Here is a 24,832-nt window from a genome sequence, read left to right on the forward strand (position 1 = left end):
CTGACCCTACCCCAGAGGCACCATGTCGGCCAGGTAGTGCATTATCACCTCTGGAGGGCACCCAACCTGTCCCTCATCAAAATTCGTAACCCTACCCTTTCTGGACATGACCCTATCCCTCCCTGACCTACTACACTACAAACATCCCTTAAACTAATGCCTTCCCCAAATATATAAAACCCCTAAATAGACAAACACCCAACAATACAATGACAAACAGTAATACAATATACTACAAAAAGACGCAAAAGGTAAATAATTGACTCAAGACAAGGACAGACCAGACATCGACCAAAATTCGCTCTAAACCATCATACAATCCAAACAGCACCAGCAATCAGCACAAACTAACAAACTGTAAGAGAAAGTGAAACTAACTTCAGACCTCTTAGTATGCAGCCTGCCACACCCATTGCACAATTTCCTGAGTGTGGCCAGCTCATCGTCCCTGAGGTCAATAAGGGAAATGCGCTGCTGGAAAACACGCTCTTTCCTCCTTCGCTGTCTACGTGATGGTGGTCTCCTAGATACTCCAAGTTGCAGTATGACAACCTCCATGATGTAGTTGAGCTTGCCTAAGTGTTTTGTGATGTGAATGTTTTTATACCACAACCAATGTGTCATTTCCTACGCCTGGTTTGCCAATGCACAGCAATTGCAATGCATATCAGGGTTTGGGTGCGCTTCCCGAAGATTCAAGATGCATTGGGAAACCCATAAATACTACTGCTTTACAGTTGTGTCAAGATTTGCGGGGTAACGCCTACATTGCATTTATTACATTTTGCGCGGCGTAGATGCTTTCAGCGCAGTTTTTGCACCACACAACCCTTAAAAAAGACACATGTTTGCAAATGCATCTTTTTATAAATATGACTTACTGCTTGCAACGCTGTTACATCAAAATATGTGGTGCAATGCCGGCACAAGCCTCTCGTAAATATGTCCCTAAAAGTGCAGTTATATTTACCTCGGCCTACTTTATAACCTACCACAGTATCAAAGCACATGTGGAGTTAGAAAAGCAACGACAAACTTCATTACTGTCAATGGCTGGTCCTCATAATGAGTATTTAAGAAACCTATCAAATTCACTTAGAAAGCCACAGTATGAGTGAAGTTATGGCTATAAAACATGGATTTGCCTCTATGCTCTGCAGATCCTCTCCTGAGATTCAGTCCTCAGTGAAAAGCTGAAAACTAGAGAGGTCCTTGTGACCCTTTTGCCTCAAGCTCTGGCTTAGCTCCCCTCTACCACGGCAGCTCTCAGAGTCCACAATACAGTTGCTGTAGTCTCCAGTATACCCGGAAAAGGCCTTGGGAATACTTCTTCATTTCTAATGTGGCCATCAAGAGACATCTGACAGGCCTAATGCACTTGTTTCTCTGGTAGTTCTTCTCACCACTCCCTGGGACCTCAATCTGGTCCAAGGCAGGCTAATGCACAAGCATTTTCTAACCAATGGTATCCTGTGGTGTGGGACTTCCTAAGTGTCTTCTTTGGTTCAGCCTTCTTAAGGCATTAGTTTTAGAGGTTGTTCATCAGAATTGGTGTCAGTAACACCATTTCATGGATGTAAACTACTTAAGAATGTGATCCATACACACATTTGCGGTAAATCCTTTTTAAATTGTTTTTCCCATTTATTTATTTTTTGTGTATGCAGTGGGCCTCTGTTCTTTTTCTGGGTTTTATTACCACCCTCCACCTCATCATTTGATGCCCGTGATCAACGATTTTGGAACTTAACCCTGTGATTGCATGCATGTGAATATCGTGATGCACTTGTGGACATTTTTGATTTTTTTAAAATTTCGTGTTCAGTCAGGGGTGATGTCTATTTTATAATGGTAATATAAAGTATTTACAAACCAATAGGCAAAAGGTAAAGGTGAAACCCACTTGCTTTGCCAGTGCTTGTTATAACCAGTTGAGGCTAATCTCAACTTATTTTTTGGGTGCAGAACTGGCGTACCTGACTTCGAAATCCTTTGCAGTTCTGGTACTGTTAGCAAACACTACATTACACGTCTGAGCTCTTATGAAGTTTAGAAACGTACCGCCTTCTCTTAAACCCTGTTAAATTGATATTTACAGGATCACGGTTCTCTTGCATGCGCTTTCTATTGTTGTTTCCAAAGGATCGTTCCCGCTTTAATGGATTATAGTTTAATTTGAAATCATATTTATCCTTATATAATTTGTAACTGCATTTTAAAATATTGCTTTTCAGTTGTGCCTAGAACACAAGTGCCAGCATATCTCCATTCTGAATTTGAAGTGTGACAAAGACACAGATTGCAATTCGCATGGTGTAAGTTTTAACTATTTTTTAATTTAGAAATTGAATGTTGAAAATGAAGCAAAATGGCTGATCATTGAAAGCACATTGAATAAGGCTACAAGAAACGAGATTTTATTAATTATATGGTGGCATTTGCTTTCCATACGCAACCAGGAGAACTGTAGAAGGTGCTACATCAAACACACTAAAAGTGATTGGAGGAATGATTACAAGTACTCTAATCCCTGACAATCGCTCTGAGTGCCATTCCAACTCCTCATGTTTCGCCCACATGGCCACTCCAGACAGAGGCCCTTCTTATGCAAATCAGTACTGGCCGTAGACCTCATGGTACAAGTGTATCCTGAACTGCCTGACAGGACCTGTCCAGAAGGGAACACAAGCAACTCCAGACGATTTCCGGGCTTATTAGGTAGAACCTGTATTCTATCGCACAGTGAGTGAGGGACACTTATCTGGGCATATACTTAGCCCTTAAACATTACAATAAACACACTAAATGTGATTGGTCGAATGATTGCAAATAATTCTGTTGAAACTCTGTTGTGAGGCATGCAGGAGGAAGGATTTCTGATGCCTGTCCACAACTCTCCACCAAATAAGAATAGTAAACCTCAGAATAGGAATCTCCAGCCTGTTATTCATGAGTGGGAAAATGGGTACAGGGAATGAGAGAGAAAAACATGCTGGGGTTGATGTCATATGTCACAGGTGTTTTAGATGATCCAACCTTGCGTGTTCTACCAGGGAGGTCTTTAACCCGTTGCATGCGCGTGTCGGCAAACGGCTGTCGCAAGCACTACCTAGGTAATGCTGCACACATTCGTTGGCCGACGCACCCTGCCCACTCTTTAGAACTCCGCACCGCGGTGGAATTTGTGCCACGGTTAAGGAGTTAAAGGGATCTCACAAACCACTGGTACAGCAAGTGTGACAATAGCGACAACTGCGAGTGGTAAGTAATTGTAGTGGAGTCTGTATATTAATAAATAGCAGTCCTCTATCCCTCCTTAATTTTTTGTTTGATCTGTTTATTAAAGATTTTGTCATTGTGAACATAGATAAGAGAGTGGTACATCATCGTAGAAAACATCATTCAAAGCCAGTAGGTAAATAACATGTACGAATCACAAATTAGCTGTACATTAGCATATTTACATCTGTTAAATTTGCATGTTTAAGCTGTACACGTGACATATCCCATCCATCATATGACCTCCAACCATCTTTCTGCATAACGCTCCATCATATTATAATACAATAAGACTAGAGCCAAACAATACTCTTCTATCACAAAGATTCAAGGCTTATGGCTTCACTCCACCAATTCAAATTGACCCAGTTAGCACGTCAAACAATTGTATATAAAACGAACCCCTAACGTGGGGGGTGGGGGGGGAACTATCGGGAAAGGGGTAGGAAGGAAAATAGGGCCACAGAGAGGTGTTGGGTGGGGGGGGAATACATATCCCGGTAAACTCAGAGGGGATCTCAACAATCATCCTATAGATGCACATCCTAATATTGAGAAGAAATGACCATCCGGTGTGAGGAGGGAGGGACCCTGACCACGCAGTAATTCGAAGCCCCTATCCCACTTGATGCACTGTAAATGAACCCAGGGAGTACCTAGTTTCCATCCCTGAGCTCAGTAGCACTAGGAGACGCTGAGAAGTGGTGGTCACCTCCAATATGAAGGATTCAAAATTATTCTAACGGACTATACTTACCAATAGCCCATATATATATTTACCAGTAATAATAATTCAGTCGGCAATGGAGAAAGTTCAATCGTTTATTCAATCAAATACAAGCCCTGATAGGGGAGCCTCAGTCTACACGACCCTCGGAGGTGCGCAGAGGAGACTGACTACATGTTCAAAATACAAAGCATATATACGTTTCATGCGTTCAAGATGGCACCCTACAAGGAAAGATACAACTTGTCAGTATGCCAAGTGGAATACCCTTATAAGGCACAATTGATTTGCTAGTAGCACAGGCCTAAGCTATTCCGGGGGCAGGTCAGCAAGGTGCCTCCCTGCCTATCTGTAGCCCGGGGAGTACAGGAACGGGCCCTGCTAGAATGTGCGCATCCCACAAAAAAGGCAGATGTGACCTTGAGTTTTCTTGAGCTACCGGCTAACAATTATAGTAGGCGCCATGGCCGCCGTCATAGTTTCGAGCAGCAAAGTAATCACGTGATTTCAAGGAAACAGCACTTGCACATGAGGAAACGAAACAAAATGGCTCCGGCTATATCAATAGTAGTAAGCAAGTCAAGAGTGAATCATAGGTTACTAGATGATTATAGTGCATTCTAACTACGAGATTTATATAATTACGGGGTTATATTGGATATATTAGGCCAATAATGTGTGTTATCAAAATTCGATCCCAACAGACGGCCCTTTTGGCCTACTATAGCCAATATGCTTAAATTCATTATACGAAAACCCCTTTATCGATCTGCATGAGGTCTGACACCTCCTTTTGAATCATCTGCTTCTCTACCTTGACTTGTCGAGAAAAATTCAAAGCAGATGTTATCCTAGTTGTGCAAAATGAGCAGCAGGCCGGGCCACATTGGAGACACAGGCAGCACGTAAATATGACTCCAAAAGCTCCAGCCAGCACCATGAATATCTTCCATCCCGAGGTGGCTAAAAGGCCCCAGAACCAACTGCTAAGGGAGCAGGTGCCGTTATCTACATGGGCCTCACTGGCTAATCGATGTAGTTTCTGTATCGCAAGATGAATAGTAGGAGCTGAATTTGGAATAAACACGCAGCAAGAGCTGCCGATCACACGACAGGCTCCTCCCCTATCTGCGAGGATGACATCAAGAACCATCTGGTTCTGAAGCGAAACAAGCCTCGTCGCTGCAAGCTCTATAGTGATATTAGTTAGAATCCCAGTGGTGGTTTGGACCACGTTCTCAACGATTCGGGACAGGCGTCTTATACTGCGACTATTGAATATAGGTCCCCAGAAGGGGGGGAGACCCTTAGCAAAATCTTCGAATTGCTGCAGGGAGGTATCTGTTTGGTCAGTACTATCGGTGTCATAGCTCCTAACATTTCGGCTAACTACTACCCCTTTCTGCATCAACTGATGAGTTCGGTGATAGTCGGGTGGAGCAATATACACAGGAGGGTAGAGAAATGAGAGATAGCAACTTCCCGCCCATCCCCGGGGAATCCATGTATAGGCATTCTCACCACAGACGAAATAGACATCTGGTGGGGTAATCATAGGTGGGGTACTATATACCTGTAAAGTGTAGGTGTCATTGCATCTGCTCTTTCCTACCTTAACATGACCTCTTCCCTGTATGCAAAAGGGAGAGGTAGTATTAATGATGGGGATCGGCAAGGCCTTGTCATTCGTAACATTTCTTTCTTTAAAATGCTGGAAGTACATAGTATCATTAAAAAGTTCAAAATCCTGCATTTCCTCCATTAACCATGTAACATTTTTATAGTCAGTATATATATTCATACAAGCATTGGGGTCCAAAGAACCCTCTCCTCCGTTTCCTGCCGCATCAAATCCTTGATGTTTCTCTATGTACTTCAGGATAGCTTCGTAATCTTTTTAAGTATATATTTTCGGTTCAGCTACATAATGTGAATACATCAAAGATAACAATTGGAACCAGGCTTCACAACTAGCTAAATAAGACATCGGTAAGGAAATAAACAGTTCGTGCTGGTGCATGACGGAAGGGAGTAACCCACATACCCAACAGTTCGTCTTATTCGTAGTGCTGTGTGTCTGGTGCAACATTTCAATAAAAGCATTTTTCATATAAGTTTCTCTGTGTCTGGCCTTATGAGGGGGCAACGAATAGAAGAGATGCTCTTCTGGGGCAACAGTAGTTCCTAACAGTTTCTGTACTGGATGCTGAAATTGTAAATATACAAATACACTCATCATAATTATTGTAATGATAACGATAAAAGCAACAAATGCCACCTTCACTCTAGTGGAGCATCCGAAGAACAAATGCATATTATCCACATATCACCGAGGGGCTAGTGGCCTCTCATCCTCCATTGCAAATCAAGCAAAAGGAAACATACTCTCTATAAGTCCAAATCTAACTCGGTCCCTCTCTATAAGTCCAAAAACTATCTTGGTATCCACAAAGCAAGCACGCCACCAGAGGGGTTTCTTCTTCCCACTAAGGAATCTTCTTCCTGTGTCCGTCTAGAGCCTCACAGGCAGGCTCTTATTTTGCTCATCCAAAGGAAAACAGCTTTTCTCCTCTTGTAGAACAACCGCAGCCCTTATCTCAGTCCTTCTTGCTGAACAGAGCTATTTAGCACAATTGTTCCGAGCTCTCAACGTGTTCAGTCCAGTGTCTCGCTCAGTACCCCAGCTAGTCTATCCGATGTGTCTCAACTCAAGTCTTTCCCTAATTCCTACCAAATGGTTCTGGGGTACTGCGCTGTTTTCGGGGCCGCAGGTCGTATTTACAGTGACCAGGTTGCTCTTGGTCGGAAAACAATTCAGTTGTAGGATCATTAGATGCATTCAAATCCTGTGACGTACCAGAAACAGTGGCTTTCACTGATTGAGCCGCCGCCCTGTCGCTTGGGGGCACCGCTTCACCTGCCTGCCCCTCTTCCCGGGCTTCCGAAAATGGTACAAAGCTCTGAAGCGACTCTCCTTCTTGGCTTGGAATTTCTTCACGGTTTTGCAAATCAAAGGGCAAAGGAAGAGGAAGGCGCTTCAAATGGCTTGCATGGATCCAGTGTTTATGTCCATGCACCTTCACGGCCGACCTCGTAGCAAGTATGATCTGGTAGGGGTCTGACCATTTCGGTTCCAAACTCGATTTCCATTGATAATTCTTCACCAGAACCCACTGGCCTGGTTCCAACCGATGTCCAGGACCCTCTGGTAGCGGTCACAATGCCTCGGATACCTGTTGATGAATAGAACGCAAATCTTTAGTCAAAGCATACAGATAATCTGTCATCAAAGGATAATCAATATCTCTAAAGGACCTAGGCCTAGGGACTCCCCACACGTTTGCAGGTTGGCCAAAGATAACCTCGTAAGGTGATAACCCCGTTCTTGTGTGTGGTGTTGTTCTCAAAGACAATAATGCTAAAGGGAGAGCATCGGGCCATTTCAATCCAGTGCTAGCACAGATTTTGGCCATTTTCAGTTTCAATATACCATTATATTTTTCAACTAGACCTGCTGATTGGGGGTGCCTAGCTGCATGAAATTTGTAAACCGTCACAAACGCTCTGAACCAGCGAGGAATTAAAGTGCGTCCCATTATCAGACCAGATAATCTGGGGCAAACAATATCGGGGGAAATACTCTTTAACCAAAGCTTTAGCAGTTGCAACCACAGTGGCTTCCTTGGTGGGGTAGGCTTCAACCCATTTACTGAAAGCACAAACCACCACCAATACATATTTCAAATTATTCACTCTCTCCATTTGTATGTAATCAATCTGAATAACTTCAAATGGCAGAGATGGTGGTCCAAAATTTCCACTCAGGACAGATTCTCTCCCTCCTGATTTGTAAAACAAACATACTGGGCAGTACTTAACCACATGTACTGCAGTTTTGGGAATATTTGGGTTATTCCAAACTGGGTCTAATACTGCACAAATACCTTTTGCTCCTATGTGTGCTGGACCATGAGCCATGGTCACTACAGCGTATACTAATGCATTAGGGACTAACCAACGCTGTTTCTCAGTACGATCTATCCAACATTCATTCTTGTCTAGTTGTCCTACTTCCTGTTCCCATTTCTGTGCCTCATCTATGGTAGCTTCCTTCTGTAATTCTTTTACACTCTCAATGGTATTATCAAACACAGATGTTTCCGCCACCCACCGGGCTGAAGCACTAGGGAACATGGGAGTCATTTTAGTCCGTGCTGTTTCCTTAGCTACTGAGTCAGCATAAGCATTTCCCTTTCCCGTGGAATCAATGATTTTCTGATGGGCACTACATTTGATGATGGCAACTTTATCTGGTAATGTCAAAGCAAATAACAAACGATCAATTAAAGTACCATGCTGAATTTACTGGCCATGTGTGGTAAAGAAACCCCTCTCCCTCCACAATCTCCCAAAACTATGGGCAGCACCGAAGGCGTATTGGCTGTATGTGTAAATATTTACTCTCAAGCCCTTGCTGATCTCACATGCTCGTAACAAGGCTATTAGTTCCGCTGCCTGGGCTGAGTGATGTGAAATCATTGCGGTTTCCACCACCGTCTTCAGGGTCGTAATGGCATACGCAGCTGTGGCAATACCATCTGGTAATTTAAATCAGGAACCATCAACATATAACTCTCCTTGGGGCTCTAATAAAGGAGTGTCTGTTAGATCTACACGCCCTTTTGTTTCTTTTTCAGTTCTAAATATACAATCATGGATATCATCCTTTTTCTCATTGGAAGGGAGAGGTAATAATGTTGCTGGATTCAGTGTAGTACATCTCTTAATTGTAATGTGAGGTGCAAACAGTGTTAGTTCATATCCCGTCAAGCGAGCACTCGTAAGGTGCTGGGTCTTGGTTCTATTTAACAGAATATCCACAGCATGTGGTACCATGACTGTGAGGTCCGTGTTCAGAACTATTCCCTCCAATTGTCGGATGGCCACCGCTACTGCCGCAGTGGCCCTCAGACAACTCGGCAGGGCTCGTGCAACGTTATCCAGGACCGATGAAAAGAATGCACAGGGTCTCTGTTTTCCACCGAAATCCTCTGTTAACACTGAAAGGGAACAACCGTCCACCTCATGCACATAAAGTGAAAAAGGCTTTCGGTAATCCGGGGTACCCAAGACAGGTGCAGAACACAAAGCAGATTTGTTGCGCTCGTAGGAGATCCCTGCATGTTGTTCGCTTCTTGACCCTGCCGGGACTGTTTTGGAGCTCGTTGGACCCTGCTTCTTCCCCGAACCTGCCGGGAAGGACCCTGTTGTCAGGTCACAGCGTGGCATACCGGGACTGTGAGGACCAGCATACCTCTTCACACTGCCAGCTGGTGCCTCTTCTCGCGTGATCCCCGCCCTTCCCCATCTGTACTTTACTCCTCGCGGCCCCCGCTCCGTGGGAGCCGCTCGTAGGAGATCCCTGCACGTTGTTCGCTTCTTGACCCTGCCGGGACTGTTTTGGAGCTCGTTGGACCCTGCTTCTTCCCCGAACCTGCCGGGAAGGACCCTGTTGTCAGGTCACAGCGCGGCACACCGGGACTGCGAGGACTAGCATACCTCTTCACATCGCCAGCTGGTGCCTCTTCCCGCGTGAGCCACGCCCTTCTCCATTTGTGTATTTAAACCAAGGTCATACCGTGTATCGCGGGACGCGCGCGGGAGTAGCGCGGGGGAAGCCCAGGCCAAGGGCGGGCCCGTTGTAGCCCGTTAGAGACCGTCCGTTAAAGACCGGGCTGGGCCCCCCCTCTAAAAACTACCATCACCTAGGACTAGCTTCCAAACTGTATGCATCTTTCTTTTGTCCTAAACCAATATTAGGGATATTTATATTTATTATTCACTGTTTTTATCTTAACTCTAGTATTTCTTAAATCTTTATTATGTCTACACGAGGAAGCAGAAGCATAACCGCTGCTAAGGAAGGGCAACTTATAGGTCCTATAGATAGCTTCATCACCAGGGCTAACTCGTTTATAGATCAGAGTATTTCGCTCATGGAACGTAGAGTGTCCCAAGATTTAGCTATCGCAAAAAGATCCTCCATGGGTCACCTGGCTGATGCAAGAACGCCGGATCACTGTAGGGATTCTAGACGGAGTGAAGGCTGTGGTCAAAGGCATAGCTTACCAAACACAGTTGATCTATCGGTCTCACAGCTTTCTGAATCACAATTAACTTTGATCTAGAAAAGACCCCAAATTTAGCGATCCAAACTACCCCTGATGAGATAAGGCAGTCAAGAGGGAGGAGAGAGGGAGCAATAAGGAAAAAAAAACCTGTAGGCCCAACTAATCAAAAAACAAAAAAAAACAATAAAGCTCCAACTAAGACAGCAGAGAAGCGCCCCTGTAACCCTTCGATAGGAGATCAGGACGTCCACACGGTGATCATACATCATACACCACATGATACCCTGGCCCCTAGTAGTGTAGAAATCGCAACCGATTCACCACCAATAAAGGAGGCAGACGATAATTCCAACACCCAACTGCTAACAAAAATTGTAGACTTACTTAAGCAAATATTTACACCATTAGAAGTTAGGCTGTCCAAGATAGAAAAAGTACTAGCCGAACTCTCAACCTCTATAAAAGCCAAGCCAAATCAGGGGGTACAAAAGGCTGGGGGAGGCAATCAATCAACCCTACTCTACTCCCACTGCCCAAAATAAAAAATCTATTCTCCCAGGAGCAGTAGCCAAACCAATTCAAACTATAGCTGCCAAAAGTAAGATAACAGAGAAGCCATTAATTAATACTCCAAATACCATCACTAATACTAACTTGGAACATAATAACACTGGTCCAAAAACACCAGCAACACAACTGAACAGAGGGTGGGACAGAGGACCTTCTGACGGAAGATTTTCCGTCAATTTGCCGCCAGAAGCTAGTCCCTTCGTTGTCGTAATGACTGGCGTCCCAGAACTGGCGGATCAAAATTCTGAACCAATTTGGTCACTAAAGAACAAGGCCCAACATTGGCTCAGTACGAATCGGTCACTTCCGCCCTATTGCTCAACCAAGATTCTGATGGTAAGAAGAGCTCCTTGGGTAGGGCATGACAGGAAAACAATACAGGGAGACTGCGTCCTTATTACCTTTGAAGATCCTAGATTGGTTGACCATATCTGTTCGTGGGAACACCCGAGTTTAGCTGGCGGTATAGGAACAAAGCGCCTTTCCTTCTTTTATCCCCCGAGATACCGTAATGGCTACCATTACGATGGATCTTGGCACACAGTGGGCCCTAGATATCGGGGTAGAGAGAGGGAAGAGTGGGGAGGACAACATCAGAGGGATTCCTTTAGAGAGCCACCGTGTTGGGAGGGCTGGAATGGCATCCCAACGATGAATAGATATAGTGGTCTTGAGTCAGTCGATTGACCATCACTGGCAGAAGACCATCTTAGGCCCAAGTCAGTGGAGCTAGAGCTTACCCCTGAACCACAAACAGGTGACGTTCCCAACAAGGACCTCCAAGCCTTAGGCGTTGTTTCTTGGAACATCGCCGGTCTTCGCCCCAAGATTGAAGATGGGAGTGCCATCAGCTTCCTAGGTAGACAACAAATCATCTGCCTTCAGGAGACTTGGTCATTGACGGAACTTCACCTCTTGGGATTTAGGAAGTATTTTTCTCCAGCACTGATAGGGAACATGGGTAGGCCTAAGGGGGGATTAAATATTTATATAGCAAACACTATCCAGCAATTAAAAATAACTACTGTTGAACTGGATGTTAATTTCCAGCTTCTCTCCCTTTCCTTACCCAAAAATGAGACCGTTTTGCTTATTAATTTTTATAACAACTTGGAGGAAGGAGAATTTTTGAGGGTGGTATCAAATCTAAATGAGAAACTCTCTAATTTTAGACAGGCCAAAGGAGGCAAAGGTGCTGTTTTTTTCCTATGGGGGGGGTATTTTAATCTACATCCCTGCCCACATTTTGGAAAAAATTGTGGTGGGATGGCGAATGAGCAGGATAACCCCTTTACCCACTTCTGCCATACCAAACTGGGTACTGCTATGAATGACTTATTATCAGACTTGGATCTCCTATTAGTCAATAACTCGAACCCTAACACCCAGAAAAGAATACCTGTTCGTGCGGAATCAGAGAAAGGGCGAACTAAAACAGGCTTTGTGGGACGAACTACATAAAAGTGCCCTAGATAAAAATAGCGAGGCCTTTTGGAGAGTAGTAAGGTCCCCATTCCTGGCTGACGATAATCTTCCTAAAATCGAAGTGGCCATAGAAGAAGGAGCTTGGGTATCCCATTTCTCAAAAATCTTCCAGAAAAAAAACCAGATATAGAAAGTGATGATGTATCCCACCCAGCCGCCGTATTCCCCATTTCCATAGAATTTGACATCTCTGAGGTCCTTCTGGCCCTAAAACTAAGCAAAAATGGAAAAGCTCCGGGGCATGACGGAGTCCTGGTGGACATTTTTAAATACAATGTGGACCTCTGGGCCCCCATACTTACCAGGGTATGTACGGCAGCTGCAAAAAAGGGGCTGTTGGAGTCTTGGACCAAGTCAGTCATGGTCCCAATTTTTAAAAAGGGAGACCGCCAGGAGCCTACTTGCTACCGCCCTATTTTACTGCTGGACTCGCTGGGCAAAGTAGCTGGCAGGGTCATCCTTGAGCGACTCCAGCAGTGGGTAGAGGAAAGGGGTGTTCTGTCCGATCTACAATTCGGATTCCGGGAAGGTTTCGGTACAGTAGAACAGGCCCTAAATCTATCCATGATCTTGGGAAAATATATTCACGCAAAACAGGACAAGCTCTACATGGTGTATGTGGACCTGTCCGCAGCTTTTGACTGCGTGTCCCATACAAAGCTCTGGTCAGTACTGTCACAAATGGGAGTGGACCCCCCACTTTTAGACTTTTTGAGGGAATTATATTCCAAGGCTTCCGCGAGAGTCCGCTTCGGTACGAAGGGCGAGTTGTCGGCACCTTTTGGAGTATAGCGTGGAGTCAGGCAAGGATGTGTCCTGGCCCCCTTTTTATTCTCCCTCTATACAAACAGCTTGGAGGCGGAGCTTCTAAGGGGGGCCCAAGACCTCCCGCAAGTAAAACAACGCCTGATTCCCGCTCTTCTCTATGCAGACGGCGCCGTCCTACTGGCACGTACCCCGCGTGAATTACAGAAGGCACTCTCCAGGTACTCAGATTTTATGGGCAGTCTTGACCTCCGCATTAACATTAAGAAGACTTTCGTAATGGTGGCAGGAAAAGGGAGAAATCGGCCCAAGGATATATTCCTTAATAATCAAAAACTTGAAGCGACGGCCCAGTACCCCTATCTAGGTATTACAATAGATGAAAAATTGACCTGGAAAGCGGCAGTCGAGGCCAGGAAGCATTGTTTTAAGAGAGCAATAGCTGCCCTGATGTCCTTTTCACAAAAATTGGGCAAACGGTCGCCTGTGGAACTACTGAAAATCTACAATGCTAAATGCCAGACAACAGCACTGTACGGGGCTGGCGACTGGGGCATGTGGATGTTAGTGCTCTACAGGTTGCAGAAAACTCATTTCTAAGATTCCTCCTTGCAGCACCAAGACGAACTTCTACATATGCGTGCCACATTGAACTAGGCATATCACATATAGAGGACCTGGCAAAAATCCAACCGTTGCTATTGTGGCGGCGTATTTGGACCTCTGATAAAAACATGTTAAGCAAAGGGATTGTGGCAGACTCAATGGCACTAGATCATTCGGCAAAAATAAGATGGCTCGTCTATATTAGAAACTTCCTCACAGACCTAGGCCTAGAGACATTTTACACCACACCAGCAAAGATCAGCGAGATACCTAAGAAAGATCTGAAAGCAATGGCCCTGAGCCACTTAGATGGACTAAGGCGCGCCAGCGAAATAGGGAAAGCCTCTGTCCACCACGCAATTATGGTCCAGACTACCATCACTATCCAGCCGTATCTAACGCTTGAAATTGGTATTTTCGATCGATTTCTACTAACCAGATTTAGATTAAACCTTTTTCATCGGTTAGTAGCCTTTCCCATGACGAATACTTGGGAGCCAATTTTAGGTCTTTGTCCTTGTGACGATAAATCAGTGCAGACCACCATACATACTGTACTGGTTTGCAAGTTTTATCATGATCATCGCAAATTTTGGCTGCTATCATTGTTAAAATCGTGGGGTTTCAGACAGTGCCGTCCTGCCATGTTGCGCCTTCAGTTTTTAGAGTCTGAAATCTATTTGTTATCATGTTGTTGTAACTTTTTGAAATGTATTCTTAAGCATAGAAAAAATTTGTAAGGAATACGCCCAATACATAGAACAATGAATTTAATGAAATGTGAAGTGATATACTTTTTAACTATTCCTCCTTAGTTTTACTGTATAACTGATCTTTTGCTTATTACTGTAACAATATGGATAACATTGCTTTTATGGATTTCTATTATGAAATACCGAATAAAGAAATGTATTATTATTACAAAGCAGATTTCAAAGAGTCAAAGGCTTCTTGGCATTCATCCGTCCAGGGTTGGGGTTCATGCACATCTTTGGTAGTCAAATACAACAAGGGTTTAGAGAGGAGTGAATAGTTAGGAATCCATTGGCGACAGTAAGAGGTTATGCCAAGAAAAGCACGGACATCACGTTGAGCACGAGGTACAGACATGTTAGTAATCACAGATATTGGTTCTGGTGTTAGTCATCTCCCCGCTTTCGACAGTAAGTGACCAAGGTAGGTCACTTCCTGTCGACAATATTGAAATTTAGAGAGGGAGACTTTATTTCCTTTATCAGCCAAATGATGCAACAATTTCACAGTAGCTTCTTTGCAGCCTTCTTCTGTATCGGAGGCTACCAAAATATCGTCCACATACTGGATAATAGCATTACCCGCAGGCAAGATTAACTCATCCAGGACTGCCTTTAAAGCCTGGCTGTATAAGCTGGGACTTTCTGTATAGCCTTGTGGTGCGCGCGTAAATCTGAAGCTTCGGCCTCCTAATGAGAATCAGAAGATATGCCTTCTATCAGGGTGTATCGGAATGCTAAAGAAAGCGTTTTTTAAATCTATCACAGAAAAATATTGGGCCGTAGGGGAATCATCATAAGAATTGTGGTAATATCCGGCACCACTGGATATTGAGGGACTACTATCTTATTGACCGCTCGAAGGTCAATCGCGAAACGATAGGCAGTCTTGTAATCAGGGGCACCACCAATTGGTGTCTTTTTCAAAATCGGCAAAATGGGACTATTACAAACATTAGCAGCTGTTTCTTCCACCACCCCCCTGTCAATGAGGTCACGAATGATATGCAACAAGGCCTGTTCACCTTCTGGTGAAATTTTATACTGGGGAATGCGTGGCATCTGTGCATTTGGTTTCAACGTTATTGGCACAGGAGCTATTCTTAACAAACCTACATCGGTGTCCCCTGTCGCCCACAGTGTCCGAGGAATGGTGGAGAATTCAGGGGGCAAGGTCTCATTTTTGGCAAAGTATTGGGCCTCTTTCACTGGTGGTTGCATAGTCAGAAAAACACCATCAGGGGAACAATAAATACGGGCATGTAACCTCTTCAAAATGTCTAACCCTAAGAGATTTTCACCACAATTAGAAGTTAGAAGAAAGGGTGTGTGCACGGAGATGGGACCAATCGTAAAAGGCAGAGGTTTTGAGACGGGGCTCATTACCGGTATTCCAGAGAATCCTACTGATACATTATTTTGGCCAGACAGAGCTGCCCCTGGGACCAGTGTATTGGCGACTGAACTATTCATCGCTCAAGTATCCACTAAAAACTTCCCTGATGTACCCAACAGTTCTCCTTGCACATAAGGTCCCTCTTGGTCAACTGGTACTGCAATATGGCCCCTGCTCTGTCCCTGGCTGTCTCATGCATAATCTCCTTCATCATACCTATCATCCCGGTAAGTCTCATTATAGTATTGTCTGTTCTGAGGGTCATCAAAATAATTCTTCTGAGAATCCTCATGCTGTGTCTCCTCTCTTCTCATGCTGTTCCGATCTATGTTCCCTCGACCTCTTCCTCGTCCTCTATTAGGTCCATTCCTTGCCAGCAACAGAGGACAATCCACTCTCCAATGGCCTTCCTCTTTACAATAGGAACATTGATTTATTCCAATATTCGGAGGGCCTCCCCTACCTCTTCCTGACGTCTGGCCTCTCTGGGTAGGGCCTCGCACTCCTCGCCCTGAACCTTGTCCTCTACTAACTTGCTGTAATAATACTCATGTTTTCAAATTCTTAGTCTTTTTCTCTAATCTTTCCTTACTCTCATTTTCGCGATGCTCATAATATTGGGCCATACTAAGAATAACGGATGGTGCAGCCATAGTCCACGTGCTTTCAGCTGATTGGAGGCGGGACATAATTTCCGGGAGCAAATTTGTAACAAATCTATTTACAAACAAACAAATTCGCCCCTCCGTAGAGAGGTCCTGGCCACTGAAATCTATGAACACCTTCTCAAACCGTGTAAAGAAATCGGACACACTTTCGTCCTTTTTCTGTTTACACGCTGTCAATTTATCCCAATCTACCTTCCTCGGAGGGAGAAGAGTCTGCATGTATGTAACGATTTTTTCTGGTACCCCTAATATTTCATCCCGCGGCTTTTCTCCTGGCTTTCGTTCCTTATCCCAATTCTTTAATTGATCCCATGTTCCGCCTAACTCAGGAGCATGGTCCGTATCATGTATTTGTCTCCAAATATCCACCGGGATCAGGAGACCAAAAAATAACTCGATATCAGCTATAGTCATAATGGCAGAATTGGCGGCTTCCGTCAATTCTTTATAATAAGCTGTAGGATTTTTACGGGGGTCAGGGAGCTGGGCTTTTAACGTAAGGACCTCACTTCGTTTCCAAGAGGTATAAACCCATTGTTCCTGAAGTTTAGCGTCCACTCGTGCTCTGGTGATATTGCCCGCATTATCTTTTACTTCAGGTAATTCCGGGAAGAAAAGAGGATGCACCTCTCTCATGGGGTGCTGTGCCCCCCATTCAGCACTCTTTCGGTGCATCCGTTCCCTGTAATGCAAAAGGGTAGTTACATTCTGATACACTTCCTCGATTTGGAGATGGAATTTATGAGCATGATCCCTGATGTCACGCAGTATTTGAGGAGGTAAACCTTCCTCAAAACACTGTTCCCATAATGAAATCAACCGGATCGCCATGCTTTCTAGAGCCAGTTGCTGTGCAACGGGTTCAAAATCCTTCATAGTACTCCAAATATCTTCCAAAGTATAAATAGGGTTCCGCATCCACTGGGATGCCTGAATTATAATAGCTCTCCTCTTGTCCCAACAGCGACCGAGTGAAAGCTCGTTGATCACTCGAGTCAGTCAGCGATTGCTTGGGCGTGGCACCCGGACTAATGGTATTTCAGAGATCTAAAGTAGTCTGAGTCGGAGGGGAGAGAAATACAGGGTGCAAAGGAGAAGGGACAGCCGCATCCGGCTGAAGGGATATTAGGGGTGAGGTAGTTGGTCGAAGAGATGGAGGGGAAAACGGAACGTCACGTCCCAATCCACCAACGGGGGCCGTGGCGACCACCCCAGTCTGTGGCTTGGCGGCCGAGACGGCTCCCGTTTGATCAACTCGCACCACCGGTACGGCTGGATACAAGCCTTGAGGGGCATAAGGAGGAGGTGGCCGGGCTTCCAACAACTCTTCCAATTCATCTCCTGTCTCCGGTCTAGCCACATAGCTTTTATCGGTCTCTAACCGAAACTGCCTATCCATCCGTTCAATATTTGTCTCCACCTTTTCCTTATCATACGCTACTGCTTTCTGAGTGATTGTCTGACCCAACTTCATTTTCCCCAGCTTCTCTTCTCGAATTCGTCGTCTTTTTGCTTTCTTCAACCATAGGTTCAAGGAATCAAACATCGACTGACGACTTTTCTTCATAAATAATTTATTCTGTATATAATTAATCTTCTTTTCATCAAAAGACCCCGTAAGAGGCCATTGTCATCTGAATTATCCTTTGTGTATTTATTCCAAAGGGTATTGAACAAAATCGGTTGTAAACCATGTTTGACATACATATTGAAACTGGGGCTGCCCTCAGGAGGTGCAGGCTGTCTTTCTTCCAGCCGTGAACCTCTCCGACAGCAGCACCCAAAACATATTTTGCTAAAGCAAGGCATTATGATAATACTTATATGTTACAAAAGCTTACAACTCATACACACTTGGACGCGTCCTTTTCATCATTCACTCACACACTTACCATTCAATAATCGCGATAAAGTGCTGCAAAACAATGCAAGGCAGAATCCTCTCAAAACCTGTTGCAAGCACATGACGTCTTCAAATACGAACAGAGCCCGTCGACTCCTGTTCGGGGAATCGTTTCAACAGAATTCCAGACCCACAAAATTCTCATCAAAAGGAACCAGTCGTTAGACTGCTCTGAGAGCACCCGATAGGCGAACCACAAACTCTCTCACAGGCCATCCCATGGTCCTGTTCTGGTTGGGCCGGGCACCTGGACACGTCTCCAGAACCCTGGCTTACCCAGTTGCTCCCAGGGCTTTCCCGGAGAGAATTCGGCCGAGCGAGCAACACTGTGCTTCGCTAAGGCATCAGATGTAGTCTCAATTATTCACCAAACAAGTCTGTGGGGTCTCTACACGCGCAGCCCCTTCGCCGCAACGTTAGATCCCCAGATTCCCTTCCCGTGGTCCGGCTTCCCCGGCCACCTTCAAACAAAAACAGTTAACTGTTATCCAACAAAGGAACACTCCCTCTGAGTGATCCCTATCCAATCACAAATATCACTCAACTGGTGCACTCAGGTCGATTGCGAATTCTCCACTGCCGACACCTAAACAGACCGACACAGTCTGTTCTTCTCTCGGGTTAAGCCCTTAGGACTCGGGCGTAGGGTCTTCAGTAGCTGGGAGGGATACTGGGCTCGAGAGTGGAGCAGCTTGTTTTCATACCACCAACGGGTGTCTTGAATCAGGATCCTCTTTCTGTCCACCACCTCAGCCAGAACTCCTCCTTGTCCCGTTACCCCTGTTTACAGGAGGGGACGACCCTATTGCGGAGTCCCGGCGGAGTCGCCAACTGAAGGATTCAAAATTATTCTAACGGACTATACCAATAGCCCATATATATATTTACCAGTAATAATAATTCAGTCGGCAATGGAGAAAGTTCAATCCTTTATTCAATCAAATACAAGCCCTGACAGGGGAGCCTCAGTCTACATGACCCTCGGAGGTGCGCAGAGGAGACTGACTACATGTTCAAAATACAAAGCATATATACGTTTCATGCGTTCAAGAAGGCACCCTACAAAGAAAGATACAACTTGTCAGTATGCCAAGTGGAATACCCTTATAAGGCACAATTGATTTGCTAGTAGCACAGGCCTAAGCTATTCCGGGGGCAGGTCAGCAAGGTGCCTCCCTGCCTATCTGTAGCCCGGGGAGTCAGGAACGGGCCCTGCTAGAATGTGCGCATCCCACAAAAAAGGCAAATGTGACCTTGAGTTTCCTTGAGCTACCGGCTAACAATTATAGTAGGCGCCCTGGCCGCCGTCATAGTTTCGAGCAGCAAAGTAATCACGTGATTTCAAGGAAACAGCACTTGCACATGAGGAAACGAAACAAAATGGCTCCGGCTATATCAATAGGAGTAAACAAGTCAAGAGTGAATCATAGGTTACTAGATGATTATAGTGTATTCTAACTACGAGATTTATATAATTACGGGGTTATATTGGATATATTAGGCCAATAATGTGTGTTATCAAAATCCGATCCCAACAAATATCACACAGTAGACGAAAGTAAATTGAGGGTGATCTTCAGAGGCAGACAAAGGAAGGACATAGGGACACACGAGTGGGAAGGGTGTAACAAAACAATGGTGCTGGGAAATGACAAAACAGCTATCAAACTAAACGGGCGATACTATAGAACCAAGTAGTTGCAAGACACCTTGCTACTGCCTCCTGGCTGCTTAAGTTACCTTCTCTGTCTGACCTCGAAGACCCGACTACTGTCCCTCAGCCCCAGTATCTTATGAACCTGTCTACATGGTCTCCATGCTCATAGCGCGCTCCTCCTTCTCTTCTCCCAGCTCTGTCTCCTTCGGATAAGCCAACCTCACCTGCTCTGTCTCCGAGTCATGACAGTACATAACACCGGTAAAATTCCTTGTACTGTTTGGTGCTGCTAGTTTATTGGGGGAACTTCTTGTGGTGCTAGATTACCAGTTGGTATCAGGCTATTACATTTTGTAGAATCCCCTTCCTGAGTTGGGAATCTAGGATCGCCTCTACTTTCCTGCTCACCATGGGCAGAACAGACTGGTGGTGAATTTGTTCTGTGACCACTCTGAGGTGGATTTATTCTAGAAATATGGAATATATAGTTAGTGAGACCAGATTTTGAGAAGCATAAACCAGAACCGGACCGACATAGAAGTATGACTAAAGGCTGATAACTCAAACATTGTGTGACAGTGAATTTCAAACACAGAATCCTTTATTGTGTCAGCCTGTCATAGACAGGTCATACAATATACCGTTCAAAATGTACAACGTTGAACAATTCATAACATACTAAATAAATTACAGGTTAAAATTCTTTCTAGGAAAACTAAAGACAATCTTCATTTTCAAAAAACTGCTCATAGTGATAAAAAAAATTAATAAAGTGCTAGTGCTTAGTCATCGGCCGGCTTGAAAGCGCTGATGCTCAAAATAAATGCATTAGTGGCAGTAGGCTTTAGTGACATTCAGTTAAAAAGGCGCAGAGCCTTTACAAAAAATCATCCAAAACAAATTGAAATCACTAATAAAGGGCTTCTTGATGCGACCCCATTTCTTGTCGTAGGCAAATATCAACAACTGTACTGCAGACCATAAGTTATCCAGTTAAAAAACGAATAGATAAAATCTTTGTGGTAGTTATTGCTTTAAGATGTTTAGAACGCTTGCTCGATTCTAAACCTTGACAATCTTCATTAAAGGTCCTGGAATAACCGACTAGTTGGATGTTATAGTTACTCTCCAAGCTATATAAATATATATATATATATTGACACTTGTTAGTACTCCTGCCCGTGAACAAGGCTTTGAGCCGGAACTAGTTGGGACATGGACTTGCTGTTCACTCTGCCTGATTAAATGCATGCAGTTTCCTCGAATGGGCCTCTTGTGTGTTGTTTTCTTGCCATTTAAGCGTGAACTTTGACACTTGTTAGTACTCCTGCCCGTGAACAAGGCTTTGAGCCGAAACTAGTTGGGACATGGACTTGCTGTTCACTCTGCCTGATTAAATGCATGCAGTTTCCTCGAATGGGCCTCTTGTGTGTTGTTTTCTTGCCAAGGAATATTTTCGGGCTTCTCCGTGCCCGGGTGAAGAGGCCGCCCTGCAGGGTCATGGGCTCCCCTTTCGGAGGTTCTTGTGTGAGATGTTTTACGAGGGAGACTGACCCACACGCTGCCGCCCGTCCCACTGAGGCTTCCACTTGGCTTCTGACGGCAGCGCTGAAAGGGATTTGGACTGGAGATGACTCTCCATTCAATCGTCAGGGAGACTGCAGCACAACCATCAAGCAGGACGTTATCACAGCATTTTGCTTTTTACTTGGAACCCTGTCTGCTCACCACTTGGTTTTCATTCCACACGATAGTGAATGCACCGAGAACGCTGATTTGGACATTGTGCTTACAGCGACAAACAATTGGAACTTTCCTTCACTTACCTGTGCATACACGGTGCATTCTGGGTTCAGTAGTTTAAGAACAGTCAGGTGACCTCATACACCTCATTATTAAGCGTGAACTTTGACACTTGTTAATACTCCTGCCCGTGAACAAGGCTTTGAGCCGAAACTAGTTGGGACATGGACTTGCTGTTCACTCTGCCTGATTAAATGTATGCAGTTTCCTCGAATGGGCCTCTTGTGTGTTGTTTTCTTGCCAAGGAATAATTTCGGGCTTCTCCGTGCCCGGGTGAAGAGGCCGCCCTGCAGGGTCATGGGCTCCCCTTTCGGAGGTTCTTGTGTGAGATGTTTTACGAGGGAGACTGACCCACACGCTGCCACTGAGGCTTCCACTTGGCTTCTGACGGCAGCGCTGAAAGGGATTTGGACTGGAGATGACTCTCCATTCAATCGTCAGGGAGACTGCAGCACGACCATCAAGCAGGACGTTATCACAGCATTTTGATTTTTACTTTGAATCCTGTCTGCTCACCACTTGGTTTTCATTCCACACGATAGTGAATGCACCGAGAACGCTGATTTGGACATTGTGCTTACAGCGACAAACAATTGGAACTTTCCTTCACTTACCTGTGCATACACGGTGCATTCTGGGTGCAGTAGTTTAAGAACAGTCAGGTGACCTCATACACGTCATTATTAAGCGTGAACTTTGACACTTGTTAGTACTCCTGCCCGTGAACAAGGCTTTGAGCCGAAACTAGTTGGGACATGGACTTGCTGTTCACTCTGCCTGATTAAATGCATGCAGTTTCCTCGAATGGGCCTCTTGTGTGTTGTTTTCTTGCCAAGGAATAATTTCGGGCTTCTCCGTGCCCGGGTGAAGAGGCCGCCCTGCAGGGTCATGGGCTCCCCTTTCGGAGGTTCTTGTGTGAGATATATATATATATATATATATATATATATATATATATATTATCCACAATGGGGTCCAGAGTGAAGACGCACACTGCCAGCGGGTGCTCAGCGCAAGGGTCGAACCCAGACCCGTATTTCATTTAATCATTTTCAAAGGATGCGGCACTCAGGGGAAGTTCTATTATTCAAATAATTTTTATTGAATCAAGCTCAACCGACGCGTTTCAGCCTCCACGGCTTTGATCACGGTAGGTGAGTCCCTTCTTTGTTACACATTATATAGACCCACATGATCTTAAAACATTGCATTGTGGGTATTGTAGTGCAAAAATTCAGAAGATATATATAATCTTTCAAGTTTATTAAACTGTTGCTTCAATGTTAAATCTGTTGCAGTTGTCACGCTCGCTTCACCGTTTTCTTGTGCAACTGTTGCCTCTGATACTTGGAATAATGATGCCGCTGTTGTGGCGCGTTTACATTTTCGCGCTTCCATGTCACTCGTGTAACTTTCTCCCACTTTGAGCTTATCAGTATGATGTTTTCAATATGCAGAGAACTTCCCCTACTAAGCCTCCCCGGAGACGCGCCAGCCGTAATGTTTACGAGTCTGGCTTTCACAGCCTCTTAGAAGAGCAATGGCCGCTTCGTGCAACAGAAGAAAAAGGCTTTACAGACAGCTGTCTTCACTCACCTGAACGGAGTCTCCCGTGCGGGCGGCGTCCTCCGGCCCCGTCCTCCGGCGCTCAACGTTCTGAGTGAGTCCTTGTTTCGTTCCTCTGTCAGGCTCTGTTGCTCGGGTGCAGTCTTATGAAATAATATTATCCACAATGGGGTCCACAGTGAAGACGCACACTGCCAGCGGGTGCTCAGCGCAAGGGTCGAACCCAGACCCGTATTTCATTTAATCATTTTCAAAGGACGCGGCACTCAGGGGAAGTTCTATTATTCAAATAATTTTTATTGAATCAAGCTCAACCGACGCGTTTCAGCCTCCACGGCTTTGATCACGGTAGGTGAGTCCCTTCTTTGTTACACATTATATAGACCCACATGATCTTAAAACATTGCATTGTGGGTATTGTAGTGCACAAATTCAGAAGATATTCTTGTCAGTAAAATAAAAAAGGGAAATTGTATAATGTTTATACACAGAGTGACATGGCAATTTCAAATTTAGGATGAAATATTTTTTGATTATTGAATTGGATACTATATCCAAACGTTTTGAAATTGCCATGTCACTCTGTGTATAAACATTATACAATTTCCATTTTTTTATTTTATTGACAAGAATATCTTCTGAATTTGTGCACAACATGTTTCGGCTTACTCTGAAGCCTTGCTCACGTAAATGAAGTTGTGCTCTAAACAAATTGATAAAGCATTCAGCAGCTGCTGTGTCAACACAAACACTGTAACCCAGTGTAATGCAGTAAATTCATGGCAGCCATCTTGTAATGGGAAAAATGATCGAGTTCCAGTGAACAACCAGCATGCTGTACACTGCCTCACGATCTTACAATAATATTGCAAGAATGTGCATTCATGTGTTGCAATGTCCCAGTAGCAAATGTTATTAGGATAAGTGGCTTGTATAACTGACAATCACAGCCTGCATGCTCTACAATACCTCACGGTCTCACAATAATATTATGATAATATGCAAATATGCAATCATGTGCTGCACTGTACCAGTAGCAAATGTTATTAGGATAAGTGGGATGTATAATTGACAATCACAACCTTCAAGCTACTGTGGTACTAGTGTCAGATACGTGGCACGTGGAATCTCCACGCTGGCGACCATGTTCATGTGGTGAGCTCAATACGTACGATAAACCCAAGTGGCAGAAGTTTAGGTGGAGACATATGAATGCAAATAAAGTCACACCCTTTTGAAGCACCGTACCCAGAATGTGTGTAACTCCAAATGCAGGTGCTGTCAATGGTGTGCAGCTCCCATCACTCTAAAATAACACTTGAACATAAGCATCTGGAAACCGTATGCAAGCCTAATGCTCAGACGGAGGCGCACCCTGTTAGACAAGTTGTGTCTGGGCGCTAGTTTGTGCATACTTGGCTGGTAAGCTCCATGTCGCATGCGGCTCGGTCAGTTAACACGTCAAATACGTGAGTGCACATATCAGGCCTATCGCTGTTGTACGTGACATCTCATTTGGCTAGG

At 44.7% G+C, this 24,832-nt stretch overlaps 1 protein-coding gene across 2 annotated transcripts in view; it reads left to right on the forward strand.

The window, feature by feature from the left end:
- The window catches only part of LOC144791046 (disintegrin and metalloproteinase domain-containing protein 9-like), a 1,785,694-nt gene that overhangs the window by 1,364,748 nt on the left and 396,114 nt on the right, over positions 1-24,832 (forward strand). For both annotated transcript variants that reach the window (XM_078665681.1, XM_078665682.1), the window contains one exon: positions 2,235-2,315. In XM_078665681.1, the coding sequence (XP_078521807.1) occupies positions 2,235-2,315 (81 nt within the window). The remainder of the gene's footprint in view (positions 1-2,234; positions 2,316-24,832) is intronic.

This window comes from Lissotriton helveticus, chromosome 11 (genome assembly GCF_964261635.1).
Source record: "Lissotriton helveticus chromosome 11, aLisHel1.1, whole genome shotgun sequence".
In the NCBI taxonomy this organism is placed as follows: Eukaryota; Metazoa; Chordata; class Amphibia; order Caudata; family Salamandridae; genus Lissotriton; species Lissotriton helveticus.